Source organism: Ambystoma mexicanum, chromosome 9 (genome assembly GCF_040938575.1).
Source record: "Ambystoma mexicanum isolate Mex_15411 chromosome 9, UKY_AmexF1_1, whole genome shotgun sequence".
Taxonomy (NCBI): Eukaryota; Metazoa; Chordata; class Amphibia; order Caudata; family Ambystomatidae; genus Ambystoma; species Ambystoma mexicanum.
In genome coordinates, this window is record NC_090931.1 from 131,033,737 (window position 1) to 131,052,049 (window position 18,313).

General features: G+C 47.3%; 1 protein-coding gene across 5 annotated transcripts in view; it reads right to left on the bottom strand.

The window, feature by feature from the left end:
• The window catches only part of DIXDC1 (DIX domain containing 1), a 560,841-nt gene that overhangs the window by 362,802 nt on the left and 179,726 nt on the right, over window positions 1–18,313 (bottom strand). For all 5 annotated transcript variants that reach the window (XR_011274537.1, XM_069614294.1, XM_069614291.1 and 2 more), the window contains one exon: window positions 4,786–4,915. Coding sequence is in view for 4 of the 5 variants with exons in the window: in XM_069614294.1 (XP_069470395.1) it covers window positions 4,786–4,915 (130 nt within the window). In the remaining variant the exon portion in view is untranslated. The remainder of the gene's footprint in view (window positions 1–4,785; window positions 4,916–18,313) is intronic.

An 18,313-nucleotide genomic window follows, 5' to 3' on the forward strand; every position in this document is an offset into this window, starting at 1 on the left:
TCCAGGTAGGGGTAGACATGAATCCCCCCTGCCCTAAGACTCTCTGCCAACACCGCCATCAACTTGGTGAAAACACTCTGGGCAGAGGACAGCCCCAAATGGCAGAACTCAAAACTGATAATTAGAACCCCCAATGACGAACCTCAGGTACTATCTGTGCTTGAGATGTATAGTCAACTGAAAGTAAGCATCCTGAATGTCCAATTATATCATCCAGTCCTGGAGCTGGAGGGTCTGAAGGATCTGTGAAAGGGTAACCATCTTGAACTTGTCCTTACTGAAGAACTTGTTCAAGTTTCTTAAGTCCAACATGGGTCTCAAACCTCCGTCCTTTTTGTGGATTAAAAAATGCAGGGTGTGGTCCTGGAGGGGAGGGCTTAGCTGCAGCGGTATTCAAACTGTGGGGCGCGCCCCTCTGGTGGGCCGCAGCCTCATGCCCAGGGGGGTGGATATCCACAGTTTGAAAAGAAAAAAGAACAAAAAAAAGAGAGGATAAATGACCAAAGGGTCGGGCTGTTGCTTCATTAACAAGCAGAAGCCCGATCCATGGCCCCTGCCACACATGCTTAGTGTGACAGGGTCCGGGCCTTTGTGAGGTCTCAGGCTCCATTAGGAGCCTATTAATGAAGGCAAAAGAAAAAGCGCACACCTTCTTTTGCCTTGATGATGGTCATCACGACAAAAGAAAGTGTGTGCTTTTTGTTGTCTTCATGAATAGGCTCCTAATGGAGCCTGAGGCCCCACAAAGGCCAGGCTCTGTCACACTATGGGTGGTGGCAGCAGGGTCGGATTGGCCCCTGGCTGGGCCAAAATAGTCCCTGGGGAGTAAGGGCCGGTTTCAGGCCATGCTTGGGCCGGTTTGAAAAAAATAAATATTTTTTCATTTTTTATTCTTCAAAAACCTTTCATCCTTCTTGGGTCGATATAAGTACCAACACAGGTTGGGTGATAATGTATGCATATTTGTTCTATAAAAAAGAGCTTAAGGGTAAGTGCTATATAATACCATATTATCATGTGGCGTGGCCTTGGATGTCTGCTTGGAGTCACAGTATTTTGACAATATGGATCTATACACACAGATATTAATGATACGTATGGTGATCCATTCTTGTGTGAAATGTAAATCACATTAGTGAAATCATAACCATATTTTTCGTAGTGTAGTTTACTTAGGAACAATGCTATTTGATGCCACTTCCTATTTTGTCAAGGGGTGAAAGGTTGTGTTTCATCGCTTCCAGGGATGTCACTTTGGTGTGTGGTCAAATGACATCACTTCCGGTGATATCATCAGAGGTCAAGTGTCGTGAGGTGAGGGGTGGGCCACTTTTTTGAGGCGAGGGGTGGGCCACTTTTTTTTGGGTGACCGGGCCTATTTTTTGTCCCAGTCCGACCTTGGGTGGCAGCAGTGCTGTGGAACTGCCCAAGTGTCACAGAAGTGCTAGAACATATTTGGGCACAGGCACCTGCTGTTTTACAAATTAAGCACTTGGTATACACATGCAGTTGCAATTAAATGTTCATTAAAAAAGTATGCCCTCAAGAGTATGCTATCACAGAGAAACGGGGACCTCAAAGCCAGTTCAACTACCCACTCCCAGGTGTGCTACTGAACCCTGGAAATTCATAAGTCGGCTCCCCTGCTTCTGTCTCCCCTTGTAACACAGCAGGATCAAGGAATGTTCAACAGCAATTGGTCCCCAGAGCGTAACGTCCAAGTCGGTTGATACCAACTAAGTTTATCCCCCATATGTGAAGGGGCTGAACCCTTCAAGCGCTTGATGATCAGACAGGCCACCTTATAGTTAATTCTATCTTCTACTGCCAGCCATTGGAGGGTCCAGCAGGCAGCCGAGACATGGGCAGACCTGCTCAATCGGCAGACCAATCTTACAGCAGCGTTCTGTGCCCATTGCAATCTCTGCCGCTGCTTAGTTGGAATTCCAGCAAGAAGGTTGTTGCTTTAGTCCACATGTGAATTTACTAAGGAGCCCACTGCAACAGCATGATCAGCACCTGGAATAAACGTCAGATTTTGCCGTAACAGAAGCAGAGAGTTGAACACTGCCTGAACCTTGGCACAGACCTGGCTTTCACTGCCAAGATTATTCTACCAAATACACCCAAGATTTTTTATTTTAGAGCCAGATTTTAGTTTAGCCCCCAAAAAGTGCAGCAAGGAGATGTTTCATTTCAAACAGGGCAACCTCGGTCTTGGCTGGATTAAGTTGCAGCTGATTTTCTGACATTCAGAAGTTGACTTGGTCGAGACACTGTTTGACCCTGAGGAATGTTTTATCAACATTCCCTATTTTGATGAACACCTGGGTGTCATTGGCATAAGACTGAAAATGAATCGGATGACTCCTCAGGATGTTCACCAAAGGCCGCAGGTAAAGATTAACGAGCAGGGGTGACCGGGAAGATCCCTGTAATATTCTGCAGCCCTGATGAACGGCATCTGAAAGAAAACCACCGATTTTAATGTGTTGACATCGGCTTAAGAGAAATAAGCCGAATCATTCCATTGCATGTTCAGAGATGTTGCCGATTTCTCTCAAGCGCCTATGCAGGGTCGGATGGTCAACCGCGTCAAAGGCAGCAGAGAGATACAACATTACCAATAATGAGAGATCTCCTTTATCCGCGGCCAGTAGCAAATCATGGTGCACTACCAGCGAACGAACTCACTCCCAAACTTGGGTCTGAAACCACATTGAAAAGGGTCAAGTAGTGACTTCTTCTATACATACCCCTGCAGTTGGCTGGTAACCACTTTCTCAAGCCGATTTTTTAAAAATCTTTATAGGTGTAAGTGGTGCTATTTGAGAGCAAATATTATCCAGAATAGTAACTCCACAGGAGAGAAAGTCATTACATTGTAATGCGGCGATAGTCACTAATGTCTTCAATGTGTGTCTATGCTCTACATTCCCAGATACACAGAGTGAATTTAAGCATTAAAAGGGGGAGCTTACCTGTCCATTCTATTCCCTGTGGCTATTAATGCTATTCGCACCCCGACTGAAAACCCAGAGTGTCAGTGGCCTTTTTTGGCCTTTTTTTTTTAAAAGGGAAAATGGCTGTATGCAGGACACTTGTGCCGAATTTCGAAAATAAAAACTACAAACAATGTAATGCAGAGTTTGGCTGTCTAATGAACCACCTTTGTGGTTCCATAATTGGCTAGGGTCTCTCTTGTGTCTCGCCTCACAGATACAGGGCCGGAGTTCAACTCCTGGCCTTGGCAATGCCCACTTCAAGTGGGCACAGCAAATCGCTTTTTAAAAATAAAATTTTTGAATAAAGTGGGGGGGGGGGGGGGGGGAGCGTCCGCCTACTAAAAAAAATGGGCGTATTCGGTCCATCTGCATGGTCCATCGACTGGTGCCCATGCCGCTGCCTCACCGGTCCACGGACTTTCTCCTTCCATGTACAGCCCTGGCACTGCGTGCTCAGCACGTCACCCCTCCCATGTGCGGAACAGCGGCCAATGCCTGCACCGCCACCACGGCAACGGGGCCTTCACCTCACTTTGCTGGTTACCCCTCACACCCCAATGTGGTTACTACACGCTATATAGCGCTTTTGGTAGCAAGGGCATTGTCAAGAATGAGGTGACCCTGAGCTCTTCTTAATGGCCGTCGCTTCACACTGGGCCATTAAGCCAGGCTTACAGGTGCCCGATCCTGGCAATCCTCTGTCCCATGGGCGCTACTGATTAATTAGTTACCTGTGCATCATGAAAACAAATCTCAATCGCCCCCTGGGTGTTTCCATCTTAACTCTGCAATACGTTCTGCAGATGTAAGGTCTTTGAAGATCTCCATTGGCCCATGCCTTCATATGTAGAGCTGATGGGTGCGGCACCGCTACAGGACTCTCTTTAAGGCGAGGACGAACTTGCAGCTGTACATTAAAGGCAAAGTGTGGGCGGGAGGGACCATTTGGAAGTCTCTGCTTGAAAGCTTAAACCTTATCTAACTCCGTGTTTAAAAAAGCAAACAGAAAGTTTAAAAAGTCAACAACTTACAAGTGGATAACACTAAGTGAAACACGGGGCACAATAATAGTTATTTAACTAACAATGGCGTATAAGATGGAGGCAAATCGAGCAATGATCATGTGACAGTCGTAGCAATCAAACAGCATGTGTGACATCAGAAGAAATTGACCAATAGGCACGTGAAACTGGTGAGTAAATGGTGGCTGAAACTGGTGAAAAATGGGTAGTGGGGATGTGAAACGGGTGGAAATCGCGAAGTGGATCTGTGAAACCTGTTGAGTTGAGTGGTGGCCATGCAAGGATACTCCAAGAAGTAGACCTACATACGGCCTCCAGAGAAGGAGAAATGTAGCGGTAGCAGCCACGTGTGGCAAAACCTAGTGGGTATGGGAAACACGTGGAAATGCCAGCAGGGGGGCATGTTGAAAGCAGTGAAAATCCTAACAACTGGCATGTCACTCGAGTGGAGATCAAGAGGCGGGGGCAAGCTAAATGAGTAAAAATGGACACGGGGGCATTTGAAACAAGTGGGAACCAAGTCACACGTTACTAGAAATCAAGCGGGCGGTCAAATAAAGAATTTCAGGCTGGGAAGTGAGGGCATATTAAACGAATGGAAATGATACGTTGTCACGTGAAATGAGTCTAAAGCCAGTGGCAGACATGTCCAACGACTGCAAAGCAAGGAGCAGACACGAGAAACCAGTTGCATTCAAGCAGTGGCCACATCAACAAGACTAGGAAGTAAGGGAAGTAGGAGGACTAATGTCACTGACCGACTATCTCAATGAGATGTGATAGGACGACGCCATCTCGAAGGTCTTGCCGTAGGTCTTGGACCGGCCTCACCTCTGGCTTCTTCTTTAGCTGAGAATTCACCCACGCCACATAGGCCTGCAGCTGTTGCTGAAAAACAAACAGGAAAATATATACTGGGGAAGCCAACTAACCCAAGATTCAACATTTATATTAAAATAGAATATGGGAGTCACAGGAGGGGAGTCTAGCGGGGCGCCAGCGGGCCTGGTGCCCCCAAATTAACAAGGTCTTGTGACAGCATGTGAGCAAGCAAGTCCACCCTGTCCATGAGGCTGAGGGTGTTATGTTATGTTAATAAAACATACAAAGCGGTGCTAAAACCAGAAGGTATCCTGGCACTAGAAATCAAATCTCCATAACAGGGTGTCAAGTCCCTCCCCCTTCACGATTACTTTTTAGAAATAGTGATGTGTAACCATTTAAGTGCCAAGTCAGTTCTCAACATTTCAGCAGGATTATGCTGCGGATTGAAGTCCCACAGCCAGCAGTAATCTCCTGTCTCGCCATTTAGGAATGCTATGCCCACACCGGAATGCTATGCCCACGCCATGAGGACACTGGAGCTGTACATTCTTTATTAAAAAAAGAAATAAAATCTAATCAGCAAAATACTGGTGACCTTTTTAAAAACTTATGACAGGGGTCAACATTTCAAGTTGCAAGCTACTAGCCAGGCATAAAAAGTCACTTGACTCCTCAAGACTTTCCTCTTCTCTTCCTGCTCTCTCCCTCTGCCCTGCTAACCCAGTTCTGTTTTTCTCCCTCTCCCTCCTCTTTCTTACAGCTTGCTGACTGGCCGCCATGTGTACCTTAGAGTCTCTCTGGTCCCCAGCACCCCGGTCAGTACTCTTTCGCACTTGCCTCAAGGCCCTACACCTCACCCACACTCAATGCACTTGAGAAATGAACCCTAGAAAGTGGTTCTCTCTGTGCTTACCCAGTCTCAACCGACCGGGTCCACTTGATCCTCCCTCTCCCCCTGTGACCCTCTGTGCACTTGCTCAATCCGTAAGCACCACGCCTGAAGATCGTAGGTCTGTTCTAACCTTTTCTTCACCCCTTTATTGCTCTGTTAAAACTGCAGAATCGCCGTCAGGCCTATTTGCTGTCTCCCAAACTGTTAAATGTATTTTTTACTCACTTACTCTGCCTGTGCAGACTATTATCGTCTCAGAATTTCAACGGCTCTGAGCGACTGTTTGTTTTTTCCTCTTTTTCCCGCCCTCCTTGAGCGCTTTGAAACATATCCTTGTGTAGAGGTGCTGTATAAATAAAAATATCACACCATACAATAGCATTCTTGCCTCTGCAATTGTCCAAATACACACAGCACACCGTGTCTTACTTGCCAGGAGTCAATTATCATTAGCCAAGGGCTGGTGGCAAGGGCACATTCTGGCGCCTGGTTATGAAAAGGAGTCTGGGGGTTCTTATCAGAATATTTGTTTTTCTAAAGGAAGAGAAACCTTTCAATCATAGAAATTCCCTCTTTGTTGGTTCATAAAATGTTGAGTATGGCACAACTGCTGAGAAGGTGGGCAATTGTGGGAGGGGTAGAAAGGCGGGCAAGAGGTCGATTGGAAATGATTCTCAAAGCACCAGCAGTCGGTTAATTACAATGGTCATGAAATGTACTTAAATGAACACATAACACGACTTTCGGTAACCCCAACATTCACCGAACATCATCCATCAACGAATTCACAAGCAATAGTGAGCAGGTCCCTAAATCCCCCAAAATATCACTACAGACCGGCAACACCAATCCCCACAGATCCACTAAATAACCCCTAAACATCATGCAACTTCCTGCCATTACGAAAAAGAGTCTTCAATATGCGTCTGAAATTGATCTTCTTAATAGTCATTAACAAATTGCGCGTGACGTAATCCCATACGTCTTGAAATGAATATCAGCAATAATGCTGACCTCGGCTTTTAGGCCCTGATTTACAGAACGTTTTCCAGGGGGGGGTTTTGACATTACAAAAAGCTTCTGTGAATGAGACCTTTAATGTTCTGAGAATAAAATCGCTGTGATGCTGATGCTTCTTCAGAAAATAAAACTACCACCACGTTGACATGTCACCAAAGCATAGGAATAGCTTTTCAGGCCCCAAAAGTACAGAAAGAGATGGAAAAATAAACCAGCGTAAATTAACGACAAAAATGATAATAGACTCAACTTGAAAAAGAAAATCTTATTGGAAAAATGAAATAATGGGCAGAAAATAGCAATGTGACTAACCATCAACTTAAGAGCACCAGTCATGTAAAGAAATAAAATCAACAAAAAACACAGATCATGAAAAGATCAAATCAGCCATAGAAAAAGTGTGGGTCAAAGGGAACCTACAGCATCACGCCCCCTAGGTGGCCAGAGCCCACCCGTTTGCACAGTCAATGACTAAATCTAGGCATTGGTCCGGGTTTGCTCAGCCTCTGTCCAGTCAAAGCTCCAATCCAGATGTTCCCTTTAACTGCAGCTGGAATTGGTCGAGTTGATTGACTATTGCATATTTTAGTACTAGTGCCACTAACCCGGCTAACACCGGCTGTGAGGCAGGTTCAGAAACTGCATTTAGTCTCGGGGGGATAGCTCAGGTGCAACGTGCTTGAAGCAAGACAACACGGAGCACCACAGGTTCGATCTCCGGGTCTGCGCTTAGAAACCTCTGGGTATTAAGCGCGTTATAAATAACCTATAATATCATATCATATCATATCACAGCGAGTGGAAAGCATTCTACGCCCACATGAAAGCCAGTGTCCCAACATCAGACACACCTACTAGAAGATGGCCACACAACGAGCTTTAGCAGACCTGGTGAATCGCAGCTGGAAATTAACAGGAGCAGAGAAATTAGTGGTGCCAGGATGATCGAGTAGGAACAGTGGTCTAGAGGAAGGCAGGAAAACCTTGAGAGGAAAGCGATGGGGGAGTAGCGATCAGGTTGATGCCCTGCTGGGCGCTTTCTGATAATCGGTCGATGTATTGAAAACTATCAGTATTTAGTGCCTGCAATCTGAGAATCCTGATTCACTGAGAGATGGACCATTTCTTTTATCTGGGTGCTACTTTCAAAGATCATGAGGTGATCTACACATCTGGAGCGTTGGCTTGTTCTCCAATATGGACTGATATCCTCTTTACTTCCAATGTCAAAGAGGGCACAGAAGGCATTCTGCCATTCTTGCATGATAAAACACAGCGATGCTATGCTTTGAGAAGGCGGTAGGGTTCCGGATTCTCATCACATCGCTCCTGCTGTCAGAAAAAGTACACGGCAGAGCATGGGCAAGGACTTGTGCCATATAATGCGGAGTGCCATTCAGGTGGTGCATGTCCGTGCAATGGGGCAGGTTTGCCAATATGGCTGATTGCCATTTCTGATTACCCCAATTTGAAGGCAATTTGGGTGCCGTCACCATAGGTTTGGAAAACAAAGGGGAAAGGAGTGATATGATCAGTGACTGGTTTTAGGAAGGCATGGATGATCCAGGGAAAGGACACAATACTGAGGGTACCGGCAGTTAGAGACCGAGGTGTTGATGAAGTATTTGTGTGTTAAGATCACAGATGAAGTAAGTGTTGCCTGTTAGGTGTTAGGATCCGATGAACACAGCAGTTGCCGCTGCAATTGGCGTCGAACTTACCTAGGATCAGGCGGACGCTGTGATCACTGCCGCACTTGCCAGGAGGAAGCAGACTCCCACGCCTGTGATGGGGTTGGGATATTCATGGTCCTTACAGGACCCGATACAGATTGCTGTGGCGTCTAGGGGATTCACGACGCCGTGGTACCCCATAAACTTCGGCATTACGTTCCAACGTGACGCATGACGCAACAACATGCTCTGCCATTTCCTCTCCTCCCAGCCTTTGCGTGCGTCCCTTCTCCTTGCATATTAAAACTAAACGAAACAGGAGCTCGGTGTCTCGCAACAGTGAAAATCAACGTTGCCACAGACCCGTGCAACCTTATGCCTGGTGATTAATTTCTCATAGGCAATTAGGTTTAGGTAAGGCACCAGGATCATTCACTGGAGTTCCTTAATGCCAGGAGCCTAACTGAGAGGGTAAGGATATTGCTGAAAATACTGTTACCGATGTATGTTTGTTTCGTCAGGTTGTCATATTCATTTTACTGTTTCGTCATCACTGTAGCTCCTGTGTTAACCGTGCCACTAGTTCCAGAAGGGGTGTGTCCAGTAGCCCTCCTGCCTGGGGGACCTGGTCACACAGGCTGGTCACTAGTCTGTTGGGCTGGTTCCTTTGGGGAGGTGGAGCACAACGTCCAGGACTTCCGAGGGTTGCGGTCATCGCTACGTGAGATCTGGCATTAGGGTAGTGCCAGCAATACCAAAAGCGGTGTTCAACTGGTACAGCATGGCAGAATGGGTCCCTGGGATGAGCATGGCTGGAGAATTGTTAAGGGAGTTGACGTTTTCATCTCGTATATAGGAGGTCAGTGTCAGTACATCTGCTGTGATGGAGCCATTGCTGATGGCCATGTAGAGGTGTATGGCCTTAATACAAACGTTTCTAACTTTAACAAATAAAGAAAGGCAGGAATCCTTCAATCTATAAACACAAGCACGCAATGGATGCCTCAAACTCAACATGTCAGCTGAGTGAATCCACGTATATAGCACACACTATGGGGGCTGGGGGTGCTTGGACGATGGCTTCGGAAACTCTGGATTAGCCCCGCTTGTAACCGGTTTCATGGGATGCTGGGGCCACTGCACATTTGCTGGTCCAAGGCCACTGAAATGAGGAGCTAGAAGGGCAAAGTCACACTTGACAAGTTAGGGGCACGCCAGAAAAGCCACCATCTGAGACAATATGCCAATTTCAGCAAGAACCCCATCTTGATCCCATTGCTAAAAATCAAACTATGAAACATTTTAATGGCCTGGCTTTAGCTACTTGTTTTTGTCAGATTTCTTTTTTGACAGAGGCCTTACTGTTGAGGATCAGTTCAATGGCAGGTGACGTCATTTCAACATTTAATGAGAAATAATGAGAAATGATCAAGCCTTCCCTCAAGGACACACACACACGATTATTTCACTGTTCTAGTTACTGAAACACACGAGGAACATATGGATCTAGTGAAATGTACAAGGGAAGTCAACGAGCGGTGGAGACACCATAGAAGCTCAAATCCCTCCAAGACCAGCCTCTGCTGACCAGTCGTCACTGGTTCCCGTGGAATCACTAAAATGTCTAAAGGCCACACCCGTGGTTGACCTACGTGTGGCAAAAGAGCTACAGATAAGTTGACTTCCAGAACCGCTCGGTGGATTTTCAGGGATGCGTGACCAGAAGGTGGTACAATTCCTTCATGACTTCAGTGCAATGGGCATTCCCACAGAAGGTGACATCCGACAGATTGGGAAATTCCTTGAGATCACCTCTTCCTCACTAAAACCCAACATACTGCTGTACATGCATTGTAGAGAGTAACACGTACTCCTAGGGGTTCACCCAACCTCAGGGACAATGGATTCCTGACGCAAGAGTTAAGGGATCGCTTTGCCTTGTAGGAACTCTGGGGAGTGTCTCTGGATCCACTGCACATATCTTTAGGTTGACTGGAAGTTGGGCCTTCAGAAAACGCAAGATTTCATAAAGCTGACGAGAATGGCCACACCAGGTCTGTCTATCTTAAGGCTGGCAGGGTCCACAACTACCCCTCTGTGTGCCCTCATCCTGCCCTAGCTGCCATGTATGGAATCCGATAGTATAAATCCCAGTGCATTCAAGAGGGGTGGGCCTGGCCCTGTTTCAGAGATTATCCAGCAAGAGCCAGCAAATCCAATCAGAAAACAGGCAGGGATAAGGAACATGATGGAAGAAAACTAGCGCCTTCTCCCAGAAATCTCAAAATCGGGTGCAAAAAGATGCCATGCTAACCAAATAAATACATCTGATGATTCACAAAGATAACAGGTGCGTTTCACGTTATGTTGTGTTGTTTTATGCTGTGCTTTTGGTGTTCTGGTGAATTTGAAGGGGGCTAAATTAGGTTTGATTAGTGGGGAACAAATGAATACTGGATACAACCTTGCTGTTGTGCGCAGTTCAGAAGAACCAGGTAAAACATATGGATCTCTTTCTGAATGGTTTATGTAGAAAGCACTTGAAGCATCTGTGCCAGAGGGAAGTAGCGAGCGTAGTGCGAGGACGCCTTGGTCGGGATTGTGATACAGAAGTTAATCTATCTTGACGTGCACCTATGCATGGTGTGACGAGTCAGAAGGAGGACACAGACTCCCCGAGGACAGGGTGTCAAAGGCTTTATTAAAATAGAAGGATAAAGCCGATATTTCCCTCTCACTATGGGAGGTCCCTGCCTATGTTATTAACTAAGGTGCTCGTTAATCAGGCTTGAATGTTCAAAAGGAATATGTCTGCTGTCCAAAACTACCCTTTTCTGACCGTATGACTATGAAAACTAACTTTAGGGTAGGAGAATGCCTCCCTTCTCCTGAGGGTACTTCTAGTTCCAGTCTTTTTAGTATGTATCTGCAAATAGTCTTTTGTGACTTTTTGGATCAAACTCTTCTGTTCCTTAATTGGATCATTGTGCGTTCTCTTCTCTTTTAATGCCCCTCTTGCCGTTCTCTTGTTAGTTCTCCTTTCTCGATTGTGGTTCTCAGCGTACCTTCCAAAGTTAGCTGAGCTTAGTTGGGCTTTACTTTACATGTGGGTCAATTGTACGCTTTCTCTAAGCTCTTTTCTATATCTTGCTTTCTCTTTAAGCTCACATTGGTTTTGTACAGGATGTCAAGTTATTCTCCTCTTTTGCCAGTGTATTTTTATCCATTCTTCTCTTTTCTTTAAAAGTTGCAACATGGGTTCTTCCTTTGTTTCAAGTTTAACTCAGTTTCAGACTTTCTTCTGATATGCGTTAACAGAATGGTATAATGATAACATTGGGTCGGGTCCTCCGAGGCCTCTCGTTCTCTCCGTGACCCTGATTGCGCTGGGAGAATGTCTTCAGAGCATTCGCCAGCTGAGACCGCTTTTCAGTTCTTGGAGCGCCAACAGAGTTTCTTCTTTGGTGTCGCTCTCCTTGTGGTTTCTGCCTCTTCACAGTGACCCGGTCCCTCCATTGAGTGACCGTACAACCTGCAGCCTTCTAATGTCGGTGGTACTGGCGGTGTTGCCTGGACCTGCTGTCCACCCCGGGTCTCCAACGAGGTCCCACCACCACATTCTCCTGGGCTCCTACCCCTCCATTCTCTCGCACTTCGGGTTCGCCTAAGCTCTGGCGTACTGTATTTCAAAGCCAAGCGAGTTTGAAAATCACAGGCTTCTGGGCTTTCTTCTCAGTGAAGGCTGACGTAGCTTGGGGGCTCCCGCAGCTGATGTATGTGGTTCTCTCTCTCTCTCTCTCTCTCTCTCTCTACTTCTCTTTCGTCTCTTTCTGGATGCATATTTGTCCACATACTCGTCTCAGTGGATTGGGCATCCTGATTTAAAGAGACAAGACCTTTCCTTATAAGATAACAGTATCTATTAGGAGTTTCTTTGCCACAGTTTTTATAGTTCACTTTCTATGCATTGTCGTTTATTCATAACAGTTTTATTTCACAGGGTTTGGTATTATAGTTTCTTGGTCCAGTCTTGGTATTTCACAGGGTCCGGTATTGTAGAACACGACCAGTTAGGCCATAGTACACACACATTTAGGGAGTTCCTCACAGGAAGGAGAGTCCTTGTTGCCTAAGAGGAAGTCTCTCCCGTGAGGTCCCACTCGCCTCTATCCCTAGGTATTGCAGAGCGTGCTCATCACCCTAGCCTCACGTGGGGGGGGGGGCTCCTACGTGGGGAGAAGGGACGAATTCCCTCAATTTTTCACAATAGCCAGATCAAAGGAACATAATGTATTAGCAGCGGGACACCTGAAGGAATAGACATTTCCAAAGCACTGCCATAGATAGACTATAGTTTAGGCTTTTGCATAGGCAATGTTAGTACTTGTTTTTAAGAGGTACTAAGTGCACGAGCAAACATCAGTCTAACTTCAATTAAAACAGGAACTCATTTACATGCACAATTAAGGCATGAATTCTCATGTGACTGCTGGAAAATAACACTGCCAGGTCCTACACAACACAAACTTTGATGTTACCACATGACACGCTATGCTTTACACTGATGAGCTCTTCGTGCATATAGCCTCATTTATATGTTAGACTTTGGTTTGTCAGTAAGAGATTGTCTTCATATCATATGTTTCAGAATGATATTCCAGGATATCGTTACCTTATCATTCCCGCAGGTATATTGTCATTTATACATATCTTCATTTGAAACACATTTGTCTACTGAATACACCTGAGGATCCACCCCATGGGGGACGTGCATTGCAATGTGGCGTCGATGTGACTGCCAAGTGTGCGTGTTGATTTCTTGTTTTCATTGTGTTTCTGGTTTAGCGTTAGGCTAGTGGTGGCCCAAGGGGGATGGCAGGGTCCCATCAGGAACATAATGCTGCACTAGAATTCCCACTAGCCCACGATCAGGCGCACAGGACTCAACCGGGCAGGGAAATATTCATCCAGGTTGCAGGTGGAGGGGGGCGGTGGAGCGAGACGTTTTTCTCTAGAGCACCGGGAGTCTGGGAAGCTGTTCATGTCATGGAGGAGGAAGTGTTTTTCTCTATAGATATGATATGATAGTTTATTTATATAGCGCCTATACACAATGTGTTTCAAAGCGCTTCAAGGCAATGGAGGGAAAATACAATAACATTCTTACAGGCCATGAACAATAAGAATGTACAATTTAGGAGGCTATTTATTACGCCATCATGTTTGTATTCAATGTAAAACATTTGTACTACAATAACCAGATGGTACAGACAAGAGGACATGGGTTGAATGTGTTGTTTGACATATCGGACAACTGTGCATGTACCTGCATGTTATTCAGTGTGCATGTGTTCTGCATGAAAAGTATAGCGGAACCCTCACCTGCAGACAGTTGCCGCAGGGGTTGATAGACTGTGTCCTCGAGAACTGCAACCTATTGAATACAACGGAGTCTCATGAAAAATTCAGTCCAGCTGTTACAGTCACCAACATAGCAGTCACCTCTGTGCCTGAACAAAATGTGCTGCGTGCTTTCTAGCATGTTTGAACTAGTCATCTGTGCCAGAAATTGAATGGTCACCAAATTCGAATTACTATTTACAGGCAATGTAATGCTCTTTTTTTTATTTTCATGTTTGCACAGACTACGGTCTTCCGAAGGGCCTTTATCCACCACAGCGCTTCGAAGTCATAAAAACGGCAGTAGGTGCTATACAAATAGCACTTAACATAACTCTTGATGCTTCTACCTAGTGGAATAACAGAAAATGAGGGAGGCCTCTTGCAAAACACACTAAGAAAACAGCTAGTATAGCTCAGTGGCAAACGCGCTCCTCTTGGAAGCAAGACGACGCAGAGTAACACAGGTACAAATCCCGAGTCCGTGCCTAGAAACCTTTTCGGTATTAAGCGCATTATAAATAACCAATTATAATAATATAATAAGAAGCTTCTGCAGTGGAGTCCGCTATGCCACTGCTCCTACCAGCGGCGCAGAAATCGCCAGTGTTGGATTTTGTAAATCCAGGTACCACGGCTTTAAGGTGAAAACAGAAAATGTGTTGACAGGTGATAGATACCTTTGCGCGGCTGGAAGGGCTCTGGCAGGGGCCCGAGGGATGGATGAGAATGTTAGGGATGCTGCTGGCCTCCTGGATGGAATCTACCTCTTCCAGGAAGGCCTCGCCACCTCTGTTGGATGCGGTCAATGTCAAAACTAGTGTTTGACCTGCTCTCTCTCTCTCTCTAATGTATAGCCCAACCGTCAGCCAATCAGCACGAGGTTCACAAATAAATACACACAATGCATTGCGGGCACACAACATACCTAACAGCCCCTGACGCAAAACGGTGCATTGACGCGTCTACAAACAAACTTGTGTCCTCTCCTGTTCCTACTGTGCCTGAGAACCGGCCTCCCTTGGGGGTGTTACAGGCAGCTCCTGGGGGAAAGGGTTCGGGATTACACTTCGCATCTTCTTAAGGAAATGCAGGTTGCTAGAGCCTATGGGCAGGTCTGCGTGTTCCAGAGGTTTGGGCCATGAACAGAGAGGCAGTACACCCTGCCATTTTTGTAGTGGTTGTGAGGGCGAGTGTGGCAAGTGCTTCTGATCTCAGATATATTTGGCATTTCTCCCAACTAATCCTATTGGCCTAAGTCTTTTTAGGAAAAGAGGTCACCAGGGAAAGGTTCTCCTGTAGACTCAACATAACTGACAAATTACTGCAATACGCCACTTTGTTTATTGAATTAAGTAACAACAAGGGGAGCCAGAAAAATGGACGAGCATGCGGTTTGTTGAGTTGTTCAGTTGCTCTGCGACAGATTGCGGCGCCGGTGCACTAAGTGTCACCGTGGTCCGCCGCAAGTGCCGGGCCAGGATCCACGCATTTCGGCTAATCAGATTGCCCCAGTGATGGGATTAACTTCCTTTCTCGCTAAACCCCCATGCTCCGTGCCGGCGCAGCGTTGCGGTCACGTCTAAGCTCCCGGCAGCTCCTGTAATGCCACTGCCAGACTGGGCCTTACAAGTGCCCAGGGGAGTTGCTAGGTCTGGAAAGGACCCGGGGCTAAGCTGATGTCAGTACTGTTGGGGTTGGGGGCTAGCTAGTCTTTTGGCTGTAGATCCTGAGATTCTATCCGGGGCTACAACCAAAAGATCAGGGGCTATAGCCCCCTTAGCCCCCCCCCCCCCTAGCAACGCCCCTGCAAGTGCCAGCACAACGTGCCGGTGTCATCCCAGCAGCCCTCGCCATCGGCGGGGACAGGCTCCGTGGCGCATGCTGACTCAGCAGTGTCGAGGAGTGGGGCTTAGTCCTAATTCTGTAAACACAATGGATAATATTGGGGGGGGGGTGGGGGGACTGGGTGGCCGGTGGGCAGAGGGCAGCACTGTGGGATTCAGTGTAAGGGAGTACAGTGTGGCATCCTGAGCCCTCGAGCTGGCTGAAGCCTGCCACCCACGTGTTAACATGCTATAACTGATGTACAAAGCAGAACCGCACTCAATTCCGGCGGATATGGGAACACGTGTTTCTTCTGAGCAACTGAATGGGAGCATTAACCCCTTCAGTGCTAAGGGCGAGCATGTGTGTTCGTCGTGCATTGCTTTAAGGGGAATGGTGGTAGGCTCCGTCCACTGCCGCCGTGTCTCGGCCCTAGCACCCGATCCCCACTTGTCTACTGTGACATGTGTCAGCGTTCTGCTTGGAGGCGGGAGAGTCGCGGTGCATGCATGGTGATGACATGGCCCTGGCTGGCTGCTGATGGAGACTCGGCTCTGGGCAGCCACTAATGAACGTTCCCCTCCTTAGCGCGAGACCCGCGCGGATACGCCGAGGGCGCCGCAGCGGGTCACCGTGCTTTCAAAATAGGCCACTCGTTTGGCTGTCACGAGATTCCCCGCGAGCATATCAGGGCATTGCTTATGGTAGCTGGGTTCTGACAGCGGGACAGCAGTGGTGTTATTTCGGGCCCACGGGCCGGGCAGTATATGTGCGGCAGCGCCAGTGACGCGTCCGCCATGCATTGAGGTGTACTCAGTGGATTAAGTGGGATGCTAAATCGAGGGGGGCTCTCATTAGAGCGGTATAGCCTAAGCATGCGTGTACTTAGGCCACGCCCCCTAGTGAGAGCCTACCCCCCTCGCCAATGGGGGTGGGGGCTGGTGGAAGCAGGTGAGATGGGGCGCACTGGCATTATTATCCTTGGTGGGGCTGGGAGCACCGAAGGTGCGACACCAGTGTGCCCCAGCTCTCACACGCAGCAGGCAGCCCTTTCTTTCAAAGCGCTGTATGGTTAAAAACCACTGGCTCCTTGAATTAAAGGGCTGCCTGCTGCGTGATGACTCGGTACTCAGAAACAGAAGGAGGGCTGGACGGCCCAGTCTCTCCTTATGTTTCAGAGAAAAGAGTCATCAAGCATCATGAAGCCTCGTTTAAACAGCTTTGTGCTGCATGATGACTCTTTACTCAGAAACAAAAGGCGAGACTGGGCCGTCCAGCCCTCCTCCTCTTTCAGAGTTCAGTGTCACTTGGTAGCCATGTAGCCAAAGCCACAGTTACACTGGCTGTCTGGAGGTGTCAGTACTTCTGAAGTGCTGACACCTGCAGGCAGTCCATGTAACTCTGCAGCACTTTGGCTACAAGGCTGCCCAAGGTGTCGGCATGGTTGGGGCTAGTCGGGGTGTGCCCCGGCTAGAAAGCCCTTTTTGGAGACTGCTGCTTCTTGTCCCCAGCTAGCCCCAGCCCACTTAAAGCCCTGGATGTACTTTTCTCCAAATGAAGCAATATGGTGGCTGTCTTCGGTAAGTGTTGGCATACCCTCAGTTTTCAAAGACCATGTGGTGATCGCAACTAGGGAAATCTGCAAGCTTGGTGGGCGGTTAGTTGCGTGCACACTGGCCAAGAGATGCAAGTCTGGCAAGCTGCCAAATGTCAATTTTCATAGCTGCCAAGTTGCCCAGTTCATACGTGAGCCCCTGAACCAACCCTGTTTTTTCCCATTGCATTTTGGGACTTGTAGGCCCATACATTACAATATTGTAAAACAAAACGACAAGCCCTGGTATGCAATGAGGAAAACAGGACTGGCTTAGGGCATCATGAATTGGCTGCCTCGCAGTCATGCCAATGTTTAAAATAATGCATTAAAGCTGAAAGCCAAAGCTATTGATCAAAAGACACAAAACTCAACCAATGCCCTTGTTTAGGAAGTCTTCTTAGCAGCACTTTAGGAACCTTTGTGGCCCCTTGATAGTGTACAATGGTCAATGTGTCCCCGCAGCACTCAGGCTATGCCAGCCACGCGCCTCATACATTAGGTGGTATGGGGTCTCCACGGGGTTGCCCGTAGGGTCTGCTGATGCAGAAAATGAGCACTGTTCTCAGTCACATTTCCTCTTGTGCCAGATCACACATCTTGGGAGCTTGTGAAAGCCGGCACATGGGGATATGCGGCCAAGTTCAGGCCCCAGTACATGGACGCGGGGAACTAAGGGCTCCTCCTGAGTCTGAGCTACACATGGAGGGGGATAAGATCAAGGAACCCCAACAAGTGGACCATTTCACATGAGACTCATCAAAAGCAACAACGGTCCTACAAGGAAAAGGATACAGTCAGAAAAGCAGAGTGGTCCTTGATGCAACACCACCTAATGTGATCTATTGGGAAGTTCCCCAAAAAGCTGACGTCACCACTTCAAATGATTCGCTGCTGAAATGAATATTTAAAAACTCAACTGAATGAAAGTGAGTCAAGGTACATTCAAAATGGCTGCCATCATTACGATCTTCAATGGCCACAACATCCGACAACGGGGGAGTCAACACTCACCCATCCCGCTCTGCCTCTGATCACCCAAAATCTAACAGCAG